This window comes from Pipistrellus hanaki (assembly GCF_964339955.1).
Source record: "Pipistrellus hanaki genome assembly, chromosome: 8".
Lineage (NCBI taxonomy): Eukaryota > Metazoa > Chordata > Mammalia > Chiroptera > Vespertilionidae > Pipistrellus > Pipistrellus hanaki.
Window position 1 is genome coordinate 15,241,142 of NC_140510.1, and position 19,159 is coordinate 15,260,300.

At 43.9% G+C, this 19,159-nt stretch overlaps 2 protein-coding genes across 2 annotated transcripts in view; both read right to left on the bottom strand.

Annotated features, from left to right (window-relative positions):
* The window catches only part of LYPD1 (LY6/PLAUR domain containing 1), a gene marked incomplete at its 3' end in the record, with an annotated part of 37,809 nt that extends 36,428 nt beyond the window's left edge, over window positions 1-1,381 (bottom strand). Inside the window, exon 1 of the mRNA XM_084893317.1 lies at window positions 538-1,381. Within this exon, the coding sequence (XP_084749443.1) occupies window positions 538-589 (52 nt within the window). The 5' untranslated portion in view covers window positions 590-1,381. The remainder of the gene's footprint in view (window positions 1-537) is intronic.
* A 919-nt stretch (window positions 1,382-2,300) lies between these two features.
* Window positions 2,301-19,159, bottom strand: part of NCKAP5 (NCK associated protein 5) — a 946,230-nt gene continuing 929,371 nt past the window's right edge. The window contains exon 18 of the mRNA XM_084893312.1: window positions 2,301-3,842. Within this exon, the coding sequence (XP_084749438.1) occupies window positions 3,561-3,842 (282 nt within the window). The 3' untranslated portion in view covers window positions 2,301-3,560. The remainder of the gene's footprint in view (window positions 3,843-19,159) is intronic.

Below are 19,159 nucleotides of genomic sequence, written 5' to 3' on the forward strand. Positions count from 1 at the left end.
CGGTGGCGAACTGGGAAGAAGGAGCGAGACGTTTTGCACCTCCAGCCTGGCTACTCCACCGGGACCCAGGCGCTTTAGGGCTGGACCTAACTCCCCCAGCTCCCGCGCAGCCAAGCCTGGTTCCCAGGCTCGCCCCTCCCAGTTCCCGGGCCCAGAGGGTCGCGGCCGCACGGTCACAGCCCGGCACGCCCCGCACAGACTGCCCCGCGCGCCTTCCCCTGCCGGCGGCGCCACTCCCGCGGGTTGCTAGAGACGCCTGGCAACTTGGCGAGGCTGGGGCTGCCGGCGTCTCTCCCTGGCGGAGGCCCCGGCACAGCCCGGACCCTCCCTCCTACCCGTGCTGCTTCTTCAGACCGTGCAGTCCGAGCTCCGGGCTCCGAGCGCCTGCAGCCCGAGTCCTGCAGACCCGCCTCCCAGCGGCGCCGACCGGAGACTCTCCCTCCCGGGGCCCCGGGCTCCGGCCGCCGCCGAACTCCAGCGGGGCAGCCTCCGCGCAGCCCGGGGCGCCGGGGCTGGGCGGCCGGCCCTCCCTCTTACCTTGAAGCAAGAACCACCCGCAAAACGTAGCTGCGACGCCGAGGATCCACATCCTCCCGGAGCCGCGGGGCCGGGAGCGGGCGGGTGCCTCGGAGGCGGCGGGGGCTGCCGGGGCTGCGGGGGCCCGCGCTGCTGTCGCCGAGGCGCCCGTCGCCGCCGAGAGGAGCCGCAGGTGCCGCCAGCGGCGCCCGCATCGCCCGCCCGCGCGGGGCTCGCTCCGGGCCGCGCTCGCCGCGTGCGGAGTTGGCGGGGAGACGGAGGAACTACTGGCGGAGCAGCACCCGAAAAGTCCAGCCTCTCTCCTCGCCGCCCACTCCGGCACCACGTGACGGCGGCCGATTGGGGTGGGGGTAGGGGTGGCGGGCGGGGAAGGCTGGGACTGTCTCTCCGCGTCCCCACCCCCTTCCCATCGCCTTCCTCGCCAGCCCCCGCACCCCCCGCGGACAGGGGCGCCGAGGGAGAGCGAGCAGTTTTCCGAGGTGGGGGCGGGGGAGGCGGGATGAGGGAAGCGAGAGGAGGCGCAGCAGGTGCGCCAGGGACGGGCCAGGCGCGGACTGCGGGTCCTGCGAGGCGGGACCTGCTCGATGGGGTCGGCAGACTGCGCTCCCCAGGGACCCCTGCGCTCCCGGGCTGGCCGGTGCCGGAGGCTGGCGGGCTCCCGCCGGCGGGTCCGTCCTCCCCGCGGGGCGGGAGCGCGCTCCGGGCCCGCAAAGTTCACACCTGCCGCCGCCCCGCTGATGGGCGCAGCTGCACCTCCTTCCCCGGAGCAGCCCGGTCCTCGCCGGGCTCGGCTGCAGCTGCGGACGGTGGGCGGGGGCGGCGGGCCCGGCCCTGACCCGCACCCAGCTCCAGGCAGGCCCTCCTCCTCCTTTCCTCTGCCGCCGCGCCCCGCGGGCGGGTGTGGAGAGACTGCCCCAGAGAGCACCGCCCGGACCGCCGCCGTGTCCTCCCACAGACAGCAGATTGGAACGGAGAGGGGATGGCTCCATCTCCTTCTCCCCAAGGGCCGGGAGGCGTCCTCCTGCTCTCACATCCGTGGGCCATTGGAATACGCTCCCGCGTCCGCCCCGCTGCCGCTCCTCCCCGGCCCCGCATTCGCACTGGGTCCCGCAGCTCTGCCTCCTCCCCCCCATCCTTCCTCTCCGGCTCGGGGACCCACCTAGAGACCCGCCGGGGAGCCGCGGGCCGCGCCGGCCGCTCCGCCTCCCGCCGCAGAGCCTGGCAGCAGGTGGCACGGGAGTCCGCTGGCTCGCCTGCCTGCGGGAGAGCTTCGGTGCCCCCGCCCCCAATCCCGCAGTTCCCACCCGCCCTCCCCCTCTCTCTCCCCCCAGATCCCCAGGGAGCACCCCTTTCTGTGGAAATAGTTTCAGAGGCATTGCCGCTCTTCACCTTCTCGGCCGCCTCCCGGAGGAGCTCCTGCAGATCTGTCACTTCCCCATCCCGCCGGCAGAGCGGGCTGGAAAAGGCTGCGAGGACTTTCTGGTACTTCCTCTGCAGAGCAGCCCCATCTCCCCAAGTCTCCTGGCCTTCTGCACCCGCTCTTCCTTTCCCTTCTAGCCGGTTAACCGCTTGGGGAGAGGGAAATGCTTCGACCATTGCTCCTTCCCTGGCAGGCAGACCCGGATCTGACAAGTGACTGAATTACTGTCTCTGGAGCAAGAGCGCCGGTTTATTTATTCCCTGAGCCAGTTCATCCTTGGAGCACGTGTGAGATTCCAACAACTAAACCAGGCCAGAGGCTCTTCGCACAAGTTCCTCTAAGCTTTCACGGGTTCGATTGTGATATGACTTTTATTCAGAAATGAATCAAAAGAATTTTTAAAGGTCTAAAAGACGACGACACGTTACATAATGTTCATTTAAATCCAAATATAACAAATTGCACAAATTTACCAAATAACACTGATCATACAACAGTCTTTAAAGAAACAGGTGCGTACTAAAGTAACTATACAGAGTCTAAAAAATATTTCTATTACGCCTAGTTTACAAGCTCCTGTACAAAAACCATTATAAATAGTTCACATCTAGAAAAAATACACATAACCTTTAAAATAGAATTTATCCTTACATATAAACACTTTGTAGAAAAAGGGGATATTAAAAAGTAAGAATTTTTCATAGCACCAACCGTTAAAATTTTTTTTAAAAAAAATGAACATTGTAAATAGAAATTTGCTTTCACTCTAAATTGCCCAGATTTTAATAAAAAGAGCAGGAAAATAAAAATCAACAAAAGTGTCCCGAATCATAGTGAAGGACTAAGTAGAGGAGGTGGAAGGAAATGTTTGGGGAGAAGATCTGCTATTGAAAATAGAATCAGGTCACTTCTGATATGCATCCCCAGGGATCAGTGTCACACTTCAGTTCTCTTTACATTCCTCAGTAGGAGCAGAATTATACTCATTACTAAGCCTCCATAGTTCTGGCATCAATTTTGAAGTTACACTAGAATTAAAGTTTATATCAAATCAAGATTGGGAGTTGGAGATGATAGTGAGCCTCTGTTGTTGTTTTGTTTGTTAGTTTTGTGTTTTGTTTTTTGTTTTTGCAGGCCCTGTTTTAGGTTTTCGGAGTGAACCCACAAACAATTTAAGCACAAGAAGATGAACTGGACAAAAACTTTAGTTGGAATCTTGAAAATATATTATCATCCACTTCTAAAAGACTTAGTACATCATTTCAAGAGCATGGCACTGATTTAACTTATTGCTTTCTTTTTTCCTACAAATATAACTTCTTTTCCAAAAAATTTACAACTTCTGTACAAAGTATTTTAAAAAGTGCAAAATTAAGACTTCTGCATTGTGGGTGTGTTTACTTTTAATCCTTAGGAAACACAACACATGGAGCTTGTCTTTATTGCCCTGTCAGAGAAGAAAGCTCCAGTGGGTCCCCTGCTGTGAGCCTGAAAGCACAGGCGCTGGTGTGGTGATAGTTCATTATGGTCATCTCTGCCTGCCCCTCCCAACCCCTGTTTCTGAGGTGCTCCATTTCCAGCTCACTAAGGGGGGAAAAGTCCTTTATGCATCATTCGAACCCTGACTCGCACAGGAAGAGAAGCTATCATACAAAGAATCACTCAAAGATTCCAAATTGTCTACCCCAGGCCGGTCTGAGCTACTCAAAGAGGCCTCCTCGTTTTTTTCTTTTTCTTCCTTTCGTCCTTCAACCTTGTTCGGAGAGTTCTTCTCTTTTTCTAATAAAATCACAGTATTGCTGTTGTATTTATTGAACGACTCCAGGGAAATTTTAGATAATCTATTCTCAGGATCCTCTTTTGTTTCTTCAACTTGTTTCAATTTCTGCAATGAAAAGAGAAAAATATTAGAAACATATTTCTTTGGAAATCGAGTTCTTCTTTCCAATATTCAATTACGGTCTGTATAAAGTGCAGTTTAAAGGGATAGAGAGAACCTACAAGTCTTTAACAAGCTTCTAGTGTAATTAAATGTAATAATAAAGCCAATTTTAGGGATAAATTAAGACTTGAGTCATTTTTCCTGAGATAAATAGGTCCCAATTTGCCAACCAGTTAAGTGCCATTTAGATTTCATTTTAAATGGATCCATTTGAAATTTGTTCAGGTAAAGTGCCTTATTTTTCTTAATCATAGTTTCAGACCACTCCCTTTTCTTACTAAATAGTATTAGTTTTCCTGCTGCTAAGTATGGATAGGGTTGAATTTCAGCCAGAAATTATGATTATATATAAGAACAGAACAAACAAGCTAACAAAAATACAAGATCCCTTAAATTGCCTAGAAATTTAAGTATATGCTAAACTTATCAGAAGCATTGTTATGTTTATATTTGGTTCCTTTACAAGTCTTAAGGTATTTGAAAGGGATCTCCAGGCCAGTGGGCATAGATTCTAGAAGGCCCAAGGGCTTAAAATTCATGGTAATAGGTCTATACCTTAGTGACCACACCCCTCCAGGAGGCTCTAGTAACACCAGTTTCAACAGGGATATTTTTAGGATGTTACTGGTAGTCTCAAGAATTTTATAAAACATTGCAGTCAGATTTAGCAATTATTGTACATTAACCCTATGAACATTACTATATTCAGCTGCTCAAGTGGCACCTAAGGTCTGAGGTGGGAATAGAAAAAAAGGTCCAGCCGAGACCGGTTTGGCTCAATGGATAGAGCGTCAGCTTGGGGACTGAAGGGTCCAGGGTTCGATTCCGGTCAAGGGCATGTACGTTGGTTGTGGGCATATCCCCGGTAGGGGGTGTGCAAGAGGCAGCTGATCGATGAGAGAGAGTCAGCTGATTGATGACTCTCTCTCATCGATGTTTCTAACTCTCTATCTCTCTCCCTTCCTCTCTGTACAAAATCAATAAAATATATTTTAAAAAAAAAGAAAGAAAAAAAGGTCCAGATGCCAAAAACAACAGTGGTTGAGCTACTAACTCACTTCTCACCTTTTCCTCTTTCATGCAAAAATTCCACCCTAATTTAGGAAGAAGTACAGACAGGGTTTAGAGTTGATGACAATAGCGACCATTTATTAACCACCCGTTATGTCAAAGACACGGGACATATTTTATCTATAAGCCTTTCACAAAGCTGCAAGTGACACATCCCCATTTTAAGGAGGAAAACAAGGCTCAGATTGACCGGGAGCAAGTGATAGAGAGCAGGCCTTGAATTCCAATCCGGCTGGCTTCCATGCTGTTATGTAATAAAGGACAAGCTGTCCTGTATTTTTTTTATTTTGCCACCCAAATACTCCACTTAACTTGCCAACCCGTCTCTACCACTACTGTCCAAGGCTCTAACAAGAGCAATTTGTTCCCTCAGCCCATCCCTGCATTGTCACAATGGACAGACGGAGGTGAAGTGAGGAAATGGCTTTCTGATTCAGGGGAACACAGACACTTCCAATGACTATGACTCTTGGGTGTTAAATATTTTATATTTATTTGTTAAATTGAATTTATTGGGATGATATTGGCTCACAAAACCATATAGGCAGGTTTCAAGTATACAACTAGACAAAACTTAGTATGCACACTGAATCTTGTGACCATCACCCCAAGCAAAGTTCATTTCCATCCCCATTATCCCACTTTTTGCTCAAGTCTGGCTCCCCCACACCCCCTTTCTCTCTGGCTATCACCACACTGTTGTCTGTCTAGGTATTATGTATACATTTTTTTTTTTTTTGGCTTATTCCTTCACCCTCTTTCATTCAGTCCTCCAACCCTTCTTCCTCTGTCAGCTGTCAGTTCATTCATGTAAAAATGTCTCTCTTTCTATTTTGTCAGTTTATTTTGTTCATTAGATTCTACATATGAGTGAAATAATATGACACTTGTATTTTTGACTGGCTTATTTCACTTAGCATAATAATCTCCGGGTCCATATATCCTGTTGAAAAAGATAAGATTTTATTCTTTTTTATGGCCACATGGTATTCCATGTGTAAATGTACCACAGCTTCTTTATCCAACAGTCTAATGATGGGCATTTGGGCTGTTTCCAGGTCTTGGCTATCCTATATAATAAAGATCTAATATGCAAATGGTCATTACGCCGTGAAGCATACCGACTGTGTAACAACAGGATCACCGATCAGCAGGAGAGTGGGGCAGCTAGCTACAAGTAGGCCTTGGAGAGCTACAAGAGAGGGCAGGGCAGCAAGCTATAGGGGGGTGGGGAGGAAGGGAGCTACAGGAAGTGGGGGAAGCAGGCAGAGAGCTACAGGAGGGTAGCTGTGAGCTACTGGCTACAAGCAGGCAGCAGAGAGCTAAAGGAGGGGGCAGGGCAGCAAGCTATGAGGAGGTGGGGGAGGGGGTGGGGGGAGTTACAGGATGGTGGGGCAGTGGGTAGAGAGCTACTGAGGGCGCAGTGAACTATAGGCATACGGATTCATGCACAGGGCTACTAATTGTAAATAATGCTTCAGTGAACATAGGGGTGCATATATTCTTTTGAATTAGTGTTTTGGGTTTCTTAGAATATATTCCCAGAAGTGGAATTGCTGGCTCAAAAGGAAGTTCCATTTTTAATTTTTTGAGGAAACGCCATATTGTTCTCCACCGTGGCTGCACGTCTGCATTCCCACCAGCAGTGGACTAGCGTTTCCTTTTCTCCACATCCTCACCAGCACTTGTTTGTTGATTTGTTTTTGGTAGCCATTCTGACAGGTGTGAGCTGATATCTCACTGTAGTGACATCTCATTCTGGCAGGTGTGATTAGTGATGTTGAGCATTTTTTTTATATGTCTATTGGCCATCTCTATGTCCTCTTTGAAGACATGCCTATCCAGGTCCTTTGCCCATTTTTAAAATTGAATTGTTTATCTTCTTGATATTGAATACTTTAAGTTCTTTATATATTTTAAAAATTAAGCCCTTACCAAATGTATCACTGTCAAATATGTTCTTATGATCTCCCATCCAATGAGTTCCCCTTTCATTTTGTTAATGTCTGTTTGTTTTTTCTATGCAAAGCTTTTTAGTTTGATGAAGTCCCATTTTCCCCCTTGTTTTCCTTGCCCTAGGCCTAGGAGATATATTGGTAAAAATATGCTACCAGAGATGTCCGCGACTTTACTGCCTATGTTTTATTTGAATTTTTATAGTTTCATGATTTACATTTAAGTCTTTTATCCATTTCAGAGAGGAAAGGAAAGGGAGAGAGATAGAAACATCAATGATGAGAGCGAATCATTGACTGGCTGCCTCCCTCAATGATTACTAGGGGTTGAGCTGCGATCTGGGCATTATGTTGGCTGTAGGTTTGTCATATATGGCCTTTATTATGTTAGTTCCCTCCATTCCCACTTTGCTAAGCATTTTATCGTAAATGGGTGTTGGGTTTTATCAAATGCTTTTTCTCATCTATTGATATGATCATGTGATTTTTGTTCTTCATTTTCTTTGTGTGATGTATCACATTTATTGATCTGCAAATATTGTACCAACCTTGCCTTATTGGAATAAATGCCACTTCATCAGAGTGTATGATCTTTTTAATGTGTTGCTGGATCCAGGCTGCTAATATTTTTTTGAGAATTTTAGCATCTATGTGTATGAGAGATATTAGCCTATACTTTTCTTTCTTCGTAGTGTCTTTATCTGGTTTTGGAATTAGAACAATGCTGGCTGGCTTTGTAAAAAGAGCCTGGAAGTCTTCCATCTTCTTGAAATTTTTGGAATAATTTGAGAAGAATAGGTGTTAATTCTTCTTTTAAATGTTTTGTAAAATTTGTCTGTGAAGGCATCTGGTCCAGAACTTCTGTTCCCTGCTTCAATTTCATTAGCTGAGATCAGTCTATCAGGTTTTCTGATTCTTCCTGATTCAGTTTTGGAAGATTGTATCTTGGTATTTTTCTAGGTATATGTCTATTTCACACAGGTTGTCCAATTTATTAGCATATAATTATTCACAGTATTTTTTTTTTTTTTACAATCTTTGTATTTCTGTGATGTTGTTTTTATACCGCCCCTTTCATTTCTGATTTTATTTATTTGGGTTCTCTCTCTTTTTATCTTGATGAGTCTGGTTAAGGGTTCATCAATCTTATTTACCTTTTACCTTTTCAAATAACGAGCTCTTAGCGTCAGTGATTTTTTTTTAAGTTTCTGCATCATTTGTTTCTGCTCTGATCTTTATTATTTTCTTCCTTGTACTTACTCTGGGCTTCACATACTGTTCTTATTCTAGTTCCTTTAGGTGTACAGTTAGATTGTTTATTTTTCTTGCTTCTTGAGGAAGGCCTGTAATGCTATGAACTTCCCTGGATTGCTTTGGATGTGTTCCATGGATTTTGGGTTGTTGGTGTGTTCATTTTCATTTGTTTCCAATAATTTTTTATCTCTTCCTTGATCTCATTGTTAACCCATTCATTATTTAATAACATGCTAGTCAGTCTCTGTGTGTTTGAATGTTTTCCAGGTTTTTTTGTTTTGTTTTGTTTTGTTTTGTTTTGTTTTGTTTACGGTAATTGGTTTCTAGTTTTATATCATTGTGGTCAGAGGATATGCTTGATATGATTTCAATCTTCTTGAAATTTTTAAGACTAATTTTGTGTTCTAACATGTGGTCTATCTTTGATAATATCCCATGTGCACTTGAGAAGAATGTATATCTGCTGCTTTGGGATGAAATGTTCTGAAAATATCAATTTAAACAATCCAATCCAATGCGTTGTTTAAGGTCGCTGTTGTCTTGTAGATTTAAAAAAAAAAATTGAGGGGGAATGGAAGAGACAGAGAGAGAGAGAGAGAGAGAGAGAGAGAGAGGGAGAGAAAGGGAGAGAAAGGGAGAGACAGGGAAACATCGATCTCCTGTTCCATCCATCTATGCATTCACTGGTTGATCCTATAATGTGCCCTCACAGGGGACTGAACCTGCAACCTTGGTATACCAGCAGAGGATTGAACCGGAAACTGTGGTATATGGGGATGCCACTCTAGCAACTCAACTACCCAGCCAGGGCTCCTCGTTTATTTTTTGTCTGGATGATCTATACAATGATAACAGTGGGTTGCTAAAATCCCCCACTATGACTGTATTGCTTACTGTCAACCTCCCCCTTAATGTCCACCAAGATTTAAAAAATATATTTAGGTGCTCCTATGTTGGGTGCACATATGTTTACCATGTTTACCAGGGTTATATTCTCTGTTGGATCAATCTCTTTAGTATTATGTAGTGACATTCTTTGTCTCCTGTAATGGCCTTTGTTTTAAAGTCTATTTGTCAATGTAAGTATTGCTACACCTCTTTCTTTATTTTTCAGTTCCATTGACATGGAATATTTTTTACATCCCTTCACTTTCAGTCTGTGTGTAACTTTTGTTCTGAGGTGGGTCTCTTATAGACAGCATATACTTGGGTCATGTTTTCTTATCCATTCAGCTACCCTATGCCTTTTGCTTAGGGCATTTATCTGTTTACATTTGAGGTTATTATTGACTAGAGGCCCAGTGCACAAAATTCATGCACTTGGTGGGGGGGTCCGTTAGCCCAGCTTGCCTCCTCTCACAGTCCAGGAGTCCCGCGATTGATCACTCCTCAGAGGGAGGCTCCCTGCCCCCACCGCCACCTGGTAGTCAGGGCCTCCCTCTTTAGAGTGACATTGGAGCCCCCCTGGCCAGTGGCCTGGGCCCCATGCTGTAGGGCAATCATTGGGTGATGGTGGGGGGGTGGTGGGAGCGACCAGTTGCTCACACCCGCAGTGGTGGCGGCAGTCAGTGCTGGGTCACCGCAGGTGGCTGTGACCCAGAAGGGACTGAGAGATCAGCAGTTCAGCCTGCTCACCAGTCTCCGCCCATCCGAGCCTATTGCACCTGCAGCCTGGTAGGCTGGTATTCCATTATTCATTCAGTTGATTTGGACATTACGGACCCTGGCTCTTTATATATTAGGAGAAGTATTTATTTATTGCCATTTTATTATTTATATATTCACATGTTTAATATTTAATGGAAAATAACTGAAAGAGGTACAGAAGTAGATGGCTTCAATATTCCAAGAGCAGGCTCAGAGTTTCTCTCTCTGCTATGGAAAATGGCGTAATTCTATGAGAATACTTGAAAAATCATCCTCAAAGTGGTGCATATCTTATTATACTATTAATGTGCAGGTGCATGGCTTACAGAGCTAATTTTCAGTCTCAGGTGGCTACCTTGCAACCATAGGTGGGCTGAGGAACAGATTCCTCGCTGATTACAGAAGAGCATCTCCATAGTTAGGAGTAACTCTATGCAAGAGTTCCTATTCATGTCACATCAATTTTTAGGCATTTTAAACAAAGAATTATATAGTACAATACTAAAATACATGGAGAAAGTTGGAAGTGCTTTGATTATACTAAATGTGGGTAAATAAAGGGCATTCAATATGACTTTCTCCTCATTCGAAAATCTTCTCACTTTTTCTTCATTCAAGAACCACAAGCATTTTCCTTGACTATTTCTGGTCAATGTGGATCTCAAATATATTCAATAAACATTTATTAGGAATTTTATGCTGAGGCAGGGGAAAGGTTTTGAAACTGAGGATATAAAACTGAATAAAATTGCATCCTGTGGAGGCAAGTTGGGGCCCTGGAGGCAGACAGACTTGAATCTAAATCTCACTCAGGTTTTCCCTTTCATGGGCTGGGTCAGTGCCCAGGAGCATGTTTCCTCAGGTGTAAATGGTGAGAAGACGCCTTTATTTCAGGACTGACATATTAGAAATACAACACCCTAAGATCCTGACACATAGTGATAGATACTCAGTAAATAGTACAACAAAGAAATAATAGGACAGAGTTCTTATTCTAGAACAGTGATTCTCAAACTGTGTTCTCAGGGCCAACAACAGTATAATGTCAGAGCTTGTTAGAAATGCAAATTCCTAACCCCACCCAGATTTCCTACATCACAAATGCTAAGGATCAGTCAAATTTTAACAAGCTCATCAGTTGATTCTATACATGTTAAAATTTGAGAATCACTAGCCTAAAAGAACTTGTAGTCTTGGAAAGGATGTGAAAAGTATAACAATGTATTAGGTAGAGATGAGGAAAGAGATGTAGTTATCATTAAAACACTCACTGCCTACTGGACACAAATCATGCGTCATGCTTTTCAGATGCTTCATGCTTATAGGTTTGTTTCTTCAATTAATTATAACAACATTATTCAACTAAATATAGCACCTACATTGGCTAGGAAGGTGACTGAAATAAGCTTTAAGAAAAATCACATGGTCTTCCCAGTCTTTCTTTTATTTTCAGTTTTGAAGAAAGATGACTACATCAAGAGTTCCCTCCCTATGTTTCTGATCTGGCCACTGTTGGGGGCACTTACTGCCCTCACCAGTGAACCAAGACCAGCAGATTCTCTCTGAGAACTCTAGCATACAGGACAACAGCTGTCAAGATGTGACTCTAGTGTTGGGCTTCAAGAGTTTTTATAGTAAAAAAAATATTTCTGTACTCATCTCTCTCCTGCACAAGAATGACCATGAGGAGCAACTGGCAGTTAGCTTCAGTGTTGGGAGTGATAGGGAGTGGTGAGGACTGTGGTCAGCCCATGAGCAGATGCCTGGTTTAAAGGGAGGAGCAGCTACAGGTAAACCCTATGGGATATTGTGAGTTCAGTTCAAGACTATCACAACAAAGTAAGTCATAATCTCTGTGCTGGTGATGTCCCTTGCCTTCAGTTTGTAAAAAGTGCAACATCTGTGAAGTGCAATAAAACAAGGTATCCCTGTACTTAAATTTAGTTTACACCTGCTATCCAGAAACGTGGGTGTTTATCTTTTGATTTTAAAGGTGAGGCCATAAATCTAGAACAATATTTGCTTATATTTAACATCTTTGATTTTTAGTTATTTGTTTTCTATATAATAAAGGCCTAAGCTACTGTTGCGGCAGAACAATCAGAACGACTGGTCGCTATGATGCACACTGACCACCAGGGGGCAGCCGTCAATGCAGGAGCTACCCCTTGGTGGTCAGTGCACTTCCACAGCGGTAGTGCAGCTCAGCCAGAAGCCGGGTTCATAGCTGGCGAGTGCAGCAGAGGTGGCGGGAGCCTCTCCCACCTTTGTGGCAGCACTGATGAGCAGTGAGCCAAGAGGTAAGGAGCAGCGAGCAGGTGGGTAGTAACGAGCAAGGAGTCCTGGACTGTGAGAGGGATGTCCACCTACCGGCTTAGGGGAGCAGGCCTAAGCTGGCAGGTGGACATCCCCTGAGGGGTCCCAGACTGTGAGAAGGTGCAGGCCAGGTTGAGGAACCCCTCCTTCCAGTGCACAAGTATCATGCACTAGGCTTCTAATATTAAGATAAAAATGAAACAATAATAATGAAAAAAAACCAACTATTTATGTCAAATTGCAATTTTTCATTGTTTTGACTTCTGAGCTAGAGATCATATTTTACATTTCTTATTTGTATCCTACCATACCCCCTGCCAGATTTTTCCCTAAATGCCTACCCCAGTGATTTTCAATTTGTGTGCTGCAAGAATTTTTAAAACATGCAACACCTGACTATTTTGGTCAGAGGCACTGACCTCTTTTTCTTAGATTGTTAAATTAAAAAATGACAACAGCTAACACAACAATAGCCATCCGGTATGAATAAATCAAAGTTATATCTATTTTTTGTCAGATTGGCAAAAAATGTATTTTTGTGTGTGCTACAGAATTTTAGTAATTAGTTTACGTGTGCCATGAGATGAAAAAGGACAAAAATCGCTGCCTAACCCAGTGCTAAATAGTCAGTAGATTCTCAATGGAGACTTGATGATGGATTCAGCTTCCTCTAGCATCAGCTGAGTTTCACCTAGTTGGCTTGGGTTTCTTCAGTGGTCCTGCCAGCTAGGTATAAAAACACTAAAGTTAGATAGGAGAAACCAAGATGATGGCATAGGGTAGACACCCGAATGCAGCCTACCACAACAAATTTGAATTTAGAACTGGAAAACAGGAGAGGCATTGCCCTGAAGCGCCGGACGGCTAGCTGAGAGGAGGCTCTGCCATCTGGGAAGGAGAGAGAAGGCATGCTGAACCTCAGGAACTGTGAAGGTACCGAGAACTGTGTTCGAGAAAAGGCGCTGGCTTACTCCCAACGCGCGAAGAGGAAGGGCCGGGCTGAGTTCGCTACTGGCTTACTCCCAGCGTGCGGCAAGGGCAGACAGCTAACGCTTGGCTGGCTTTTTTATTCCAGAGGAAAACAGAATCACCCTATTGCTCTGATAGACAGAGAGAAGCCAGACTGTCAGGCAGTGGGCAGAGATTTCTCAGAGGTGTGTGAAGCCAGAGGCCATTACTGCAGGACTTGGGGAGGAGCCGAAGGGAAAACAAAATTTGTCTGCACCAACCAGAGACTCCGCCCCATCTCTGGCTGAGCACAGAAGCTCTCCCAGAGGCTGGCTTTCTCTAAGGAGGGACTGGCCTGAAACCAAAGCTTGTCTGCGCCTTAACCAAAGAGGTGCGAATCTGCAACCAATCTTCCGAAACTCTCCACTAACAGGACTTTTCTAAGGTGAGACTGACAGGGAACCAAAGACCGTCTGCACCACCCTGAGACCCCCGCCCTATCCAAGCGGAGTACAGAAGCCCTTCTAGCTGAGACACTGCTGATCCTCACAGCCAATTGGCTTGGAGATCAACGCTTCCCAGTGATACCAACAATATGCAAGGCTTAACAACAAGACTTCACACACAGCCCACAAAGGGCTACACCAAGACTGTCCACCGCAGGTAACTGGGAAGGCTGTGCTACTGGGCTCTACCAGAACACCTAGCACACAAAGCTATTCCATCAAATCAGGGAAACAACTAAAATGCAGACAAGAGGAAGGACACAAAGGAAGGAGATGAAGGAAAAGAAAAGATTGGACATTGAGTTCAAAACTACAGTTATAAGGTTATTCAACAATATCCTAAAAAAAGGCCGATAAAATAAATGAGACCTATGAGGATATAAAAAGGGATCAACTAGAAATGAAGAAAACATTGTCTGAAATAAAAAATATTATACAAAGTCCTAAAAACAGACTGGAAGATCGCAAAAATCAAGACAAAGATTTAGAACACAAAGAGCCAGAGGGGAGAAGATAAGAGAATCCAGAAAGTTGAAGATAGTGTAAGAAACCTCTGGGACAATTTCAAGCGAACCAACATCAGAATTATGGGGATTCCAGAAGAAGAGAGAGAGCAAGATACCGAAAGAATACTGAAAGAAATAGTGACAGAAAACTTCCCCCACCTGGGGAAAGAAATAGACTTACAAGTCCAGGAAGCCCGCAGAACCCCAAACAAAAGGAATCCAAGGAGGACCACACCAAGACACATCATAATTAAAATTCCAAAAGCAAAAAACAAAGAGAGAATATTAAAAGCAGCAAGAGAAAAGTAGATAGTTACCTATAAAGGAGCACCCATACGATTGTCAGCTTATTTCTCAACAGAAACCATGCAGGCCAGGCGGGAATGGCAAGAAATATTCAAGGTGATGAATAGCAAGAACCTACAGCCAAAAATAATCTACCCAGCAAAGCTATCACTCAGAATCAAAGGACAGATAAAGAGCTTCACAAATAAAAAAAAGCTAAAAGAGTTCATCACTACCAAACCAGAATTATATGAATTGCTGAAGGAGGTTATTTAGGAAGAGGAAGAAGATAAAGATAAAAATTATGATCAACAAATACATAACTATCAACAAGTGAATCTAAAAACCAAGGGAATTAAAAAATCTGATGAACAATATTAACTGTGAATATAATAGAATCAGACGTATGGAAGGAGAGTGGACTAATGATTCTCGGGAAAAGGGGAATGGGGGTGTGGGAAGAGACTGAACAAAAACTGTGCACCTATGGATGAGGACAATGGGGGATGGGGAAAGGACAGAGGGTGGGGTGGGAACCTGGTGGAGAGGAGCAATTGAGGGGGGTAAGAGGATCACATTTGTAATAATCTGAACAATAAAGAATTATTTTAAAAAAATTAAAAACAAACAAAAAAACAACACTAAAGTAGCTTACTTCCCTGCCTGCAATTAGAAACATACCAAAGTAGTCTCAACACTGTTTTGTCAGATAGCAGGCATTTTTAAATATTTGAAGTCAAATAATATCTAAATTTAGGATTGAGGTCAAACAGTAATGTGCTAATGATTTAGACTGTTGAATGAAAACAAAATAGTGCTCATTAATTTGCAGCAACTGTGTGCAAAGGTGCTTTGCAAACTAATCATGATAATAACAGTTAACATTGAATTGAGTGCCTGTTCTGTGCAGACTCTCTGCTAAGCATGTGGCATGGAATATCTGTTTTCATCATCACAATGATTCTATGGGTAGATATGTTTAATATCTCTATTTATAGGCAATCAAAGCTTCAGGAAGGTAAGTAACTTCTTTAAAGCTATATAGCAGAACATAGTAGAGTTTGGACTTAGACCGTGCCAGCCTGCCTACAGAGTCCAAGCTTCTAACACTATCTCAGAAAATCTCTAAACAAATATCAACTGAAATTGTCTTTAAGGGGAGCATCTAAAATAAGAATTACCGAACAACAATAATATTAGTAACAAACCCAGTAACAAACATCTTTATTTCCTTCATATACTATGCTTCGTTTCCTTTATATATTATGCTTCATCAGAATTATTATAACATTCATATACTACAGTTGTCACCTATAGGTGGCAACAGTTGTACAGCTCACTTTTTGGTGGACTTTTTATTGCACTTGAGAATGAAAGGAGGGCTAAACAGGGCAAGTGAGATTATATTTTCTAGTTTTAAATAAATAGCTCTGCATATTCTTAAGATAGCATCCTGTCTTTAGTGTAGTCATGGCATTATTAGCGATAATTCAAGCAAGAACCAGATAGGGACATATCCTCCAGCATTCCCTTGAGCATTATACCTTAATTCATTGTAGTCACATAGCCAATCATTCAAATCCATTTGGCTCTGTGCAAATAATTGTGTGATCTTGATTCTCAGAGGAAGTTTCATAGTAGAGGGGGCACTTGGAAGGATTTTAAAGGGTGGATAAAACCAAGATATACAATAGGTAAGAGGGAAGGCCTTCTAAGAAATTTCTTATTGCATCTGCCAACCATTCTGCAGTCTACACAAGCCCAGCAATTGCCTGGATAGTCTGTCTCTTGCCCTTTAAGATTCAATTATGGACAGAATCACCATAGACGGAGACAAAGATAAAGATATGCCTATCCCATGGGGTTCAAAGAACCCCAACCAGACTCAGGGAAGTATCGGCCCAGTTTATAAATAATTTGTAACCTGGGTTATAAATAATAAATAGCTATTATTCCCAAAGAGTTTTTCCATCCTGATCTCACTGCTCTTACATCAGCCCAGAAGGCGAGGGCGGCTGATGTCAGCTGTACTTTGCATGGGGTATTTATGGAATTGGCACTTCGCACAAATTTAAATTCAGGTGAAATTAGACCTGGAAATTTGGTTCCTTAATTTTCAGCCACTTGAAAATTCATATCATTTTTTTCCCACCGTCAACAAAACCACGGAGCAGAGATTCTGCCAGGACTGATTTCCTGAACACCAGGAAGGATAAAATAGAAGGCGAAATGCACCCTTGCCACAGGAAAAGATGGGGAGACTACATAAGGCAATACAGAGAAACTCAGGTGATAAACCAAGCATATATGTGTATGCATAATGGTATCAGCTTCAAACAGTGTTTATATATGTACAGCCAGAAACTCTAGCCCAGAGGAGGAGAGAGACAAGTAGCAGAGTCATGACATAGTGCAATGAATTATTATTCCAGGATGAAGGCTCCTCTTTCCTTATTTCAAAGATGTCTCCATCAGTTGATTGTATCTTGAAAATATTGGTTAGAATGTCTACTGTACAATGTCAGGAAGAGATTCACATTTACTTGTGAAACCCAGGCAGCATCATTCGTCAGCTGGGCACACATACTTACAAAGAGGACTGAGCTGTTAGCACACATTAATGTAAACATATCTTCATCAACAACATTTCTTATTTCTCTATTGCAATAGAGAGTCACTGCCAGTCAGATCAGGAATATGTGGTAGGGAATCATAACGACATTTTGTAAGGTGTTTTCACTGCATGCCTGGCACTAGATTGAACTCATTTTACTAATTATCTCATTTAATCCTTATAGTAACCCTGAGACAGCACTCTTCTCATCCCGTTATACAAATGGGAAAATACAGGGTAAAGAGGTTTGAATATTAGGCCACATACACAGGACCAATAAGTTAGGGAGTCAGGGTTTAAGAAAAGCAATGTGACTACAGATCTTGGAATCTTAACCACTAGACCAGGTATTTGGAAACCAGTGGTCAGCCCCTACTAATTGGCTGTGTAACCCCTCTGAACTTGAGTTGTTGTTTTCTTTAAATATATTTTTATTGATTTCAGAGAGTAAAGAAAAGGGAAAAAGAGATAGAAACATCAATGATGAGAAAAAATTGATTGGCTACCTCCTGCATACCCCCTACTGGGGATTGGGTCCGCAATCCAGGCCTTGACCGACTCGAACCCAGAACCCTCCAGTCTGAAGGTAGATGCTCTAACCAGTGAGAAAAACCAGCTAGGGCCTGAGTTTCTTTACAGTGAATTTTTTCAGACTCTTCCCGCTCTGTAAAACTCTTTGACTCTAAAATATTCTTAATTAGTGCCTTCTGTGCCTCTATTATTGGAATTTGAGGTGGCAGAATAATAACTCTCTTCCCCAGTTCTAAATGAATTAGCTAAGATAAAAGAAAAAGGCTGATGGGAGGTTTAAATATCAGTTTTACTTTTGAGAAATCTTATGTGGAAGAATGAGGTTTCTCTCACAAAGAAGTGGATTTCCTATCATTGGTCTCCAGAAATAGGCAGGCTGAGTAACCAGCAGTCCTGGGCAGGGGGCAGCTGTCTACCCTAAACCTACAGCAGTGATTTTCCACTGGTGAGCTGCAAGAATTTGTAAAACATGCAACACCTAACTACTTAGTCAGGGGCACTGATCTTCTCCCTTGGATTGTCAAATTAAAAAAACGACAACAGCCACCATAAGAATAGCCCTCCAGTGTAAATGAATCAAAATTATATATATATATATATATATATATATATATATATATATATATATATATATATATTTTTTTTTTTTTTTTTCTTTTTTTGTCAGACAGGCAAACAATACACAGTTTTGGTGTGCTGCAGAATTTGAACAATTAGTATCTGTGTGCCACGAAATGGAAAAGGTTGGAAGTCGCTGCCCTGCAGCACAAAGGAACAGAAGAGAACGTGCCTCTCGTAGGCAGCCTGACCGCAGAGAAATGGTGGGACGAGCCGGAGGCGGACCTGCGTCACCCGTTTCCCCCTATACTTGCTAATTAAACAAGCCACCCTCTTCCTCCTGAGAAGGGAAAGAGAGGGGCTCAGAGATGCCAGGACTGCTGTCCTGGGGAGCCCACTCCTCATGGAGAGAAACACCCCATGTTAGGAGGAAGTTCTCATGACATACGATGATGCAGATTTCAAGGGAACGTATGTGCATGGGGGCCAAGAAGATGCAGGGAGCAACACTTGGGGAAAAATTCAAATTTGTAAATGCTTTGCCCCTTGGTTGTAATTTAAAATGTTAATTAAGGAAACAGATGCGGAAAAATGCATAGACGGCAGTGAGTTGGGTTGGGCAGAGAAACCTCTCCATGGGCAGAAAAATAGGAGGGAGGTGATTTGGCAGATGAGAAAGATGGGAGCACTTCCATTTGGAAGCAGATAAATCAAATATGGGAGGCAGTCTGGCCAGGCCTGGGCTTTCGGACAAAGTTGAAGGGGTGATTCCCCCAACCCCCCTTTCCTGAGCAAAGCTGGGGCCCGGAAGAGTGATGTCTGCTCTGGCTGTGGGGGTAAGACTGGTGCATGCTGCAGCCTGTTGTCATGTGTGCCAATGGCAGGCCAGCCCGGGGGGGAAAGAGGCAGCTGAAGCCATTTCTCTTTCTCAGAGGCACCAGCTAATCTCTCTTTAATGCCGCCTCCTACTGGCTTCCTGGCGGAGCCCCTTCCCGGGTGAGACATAAAAGTAGACAGCGTGCCCTTTGGTGGGCACTAGAGACCCTCCAGACCTTTCTAGTGAGCTGTG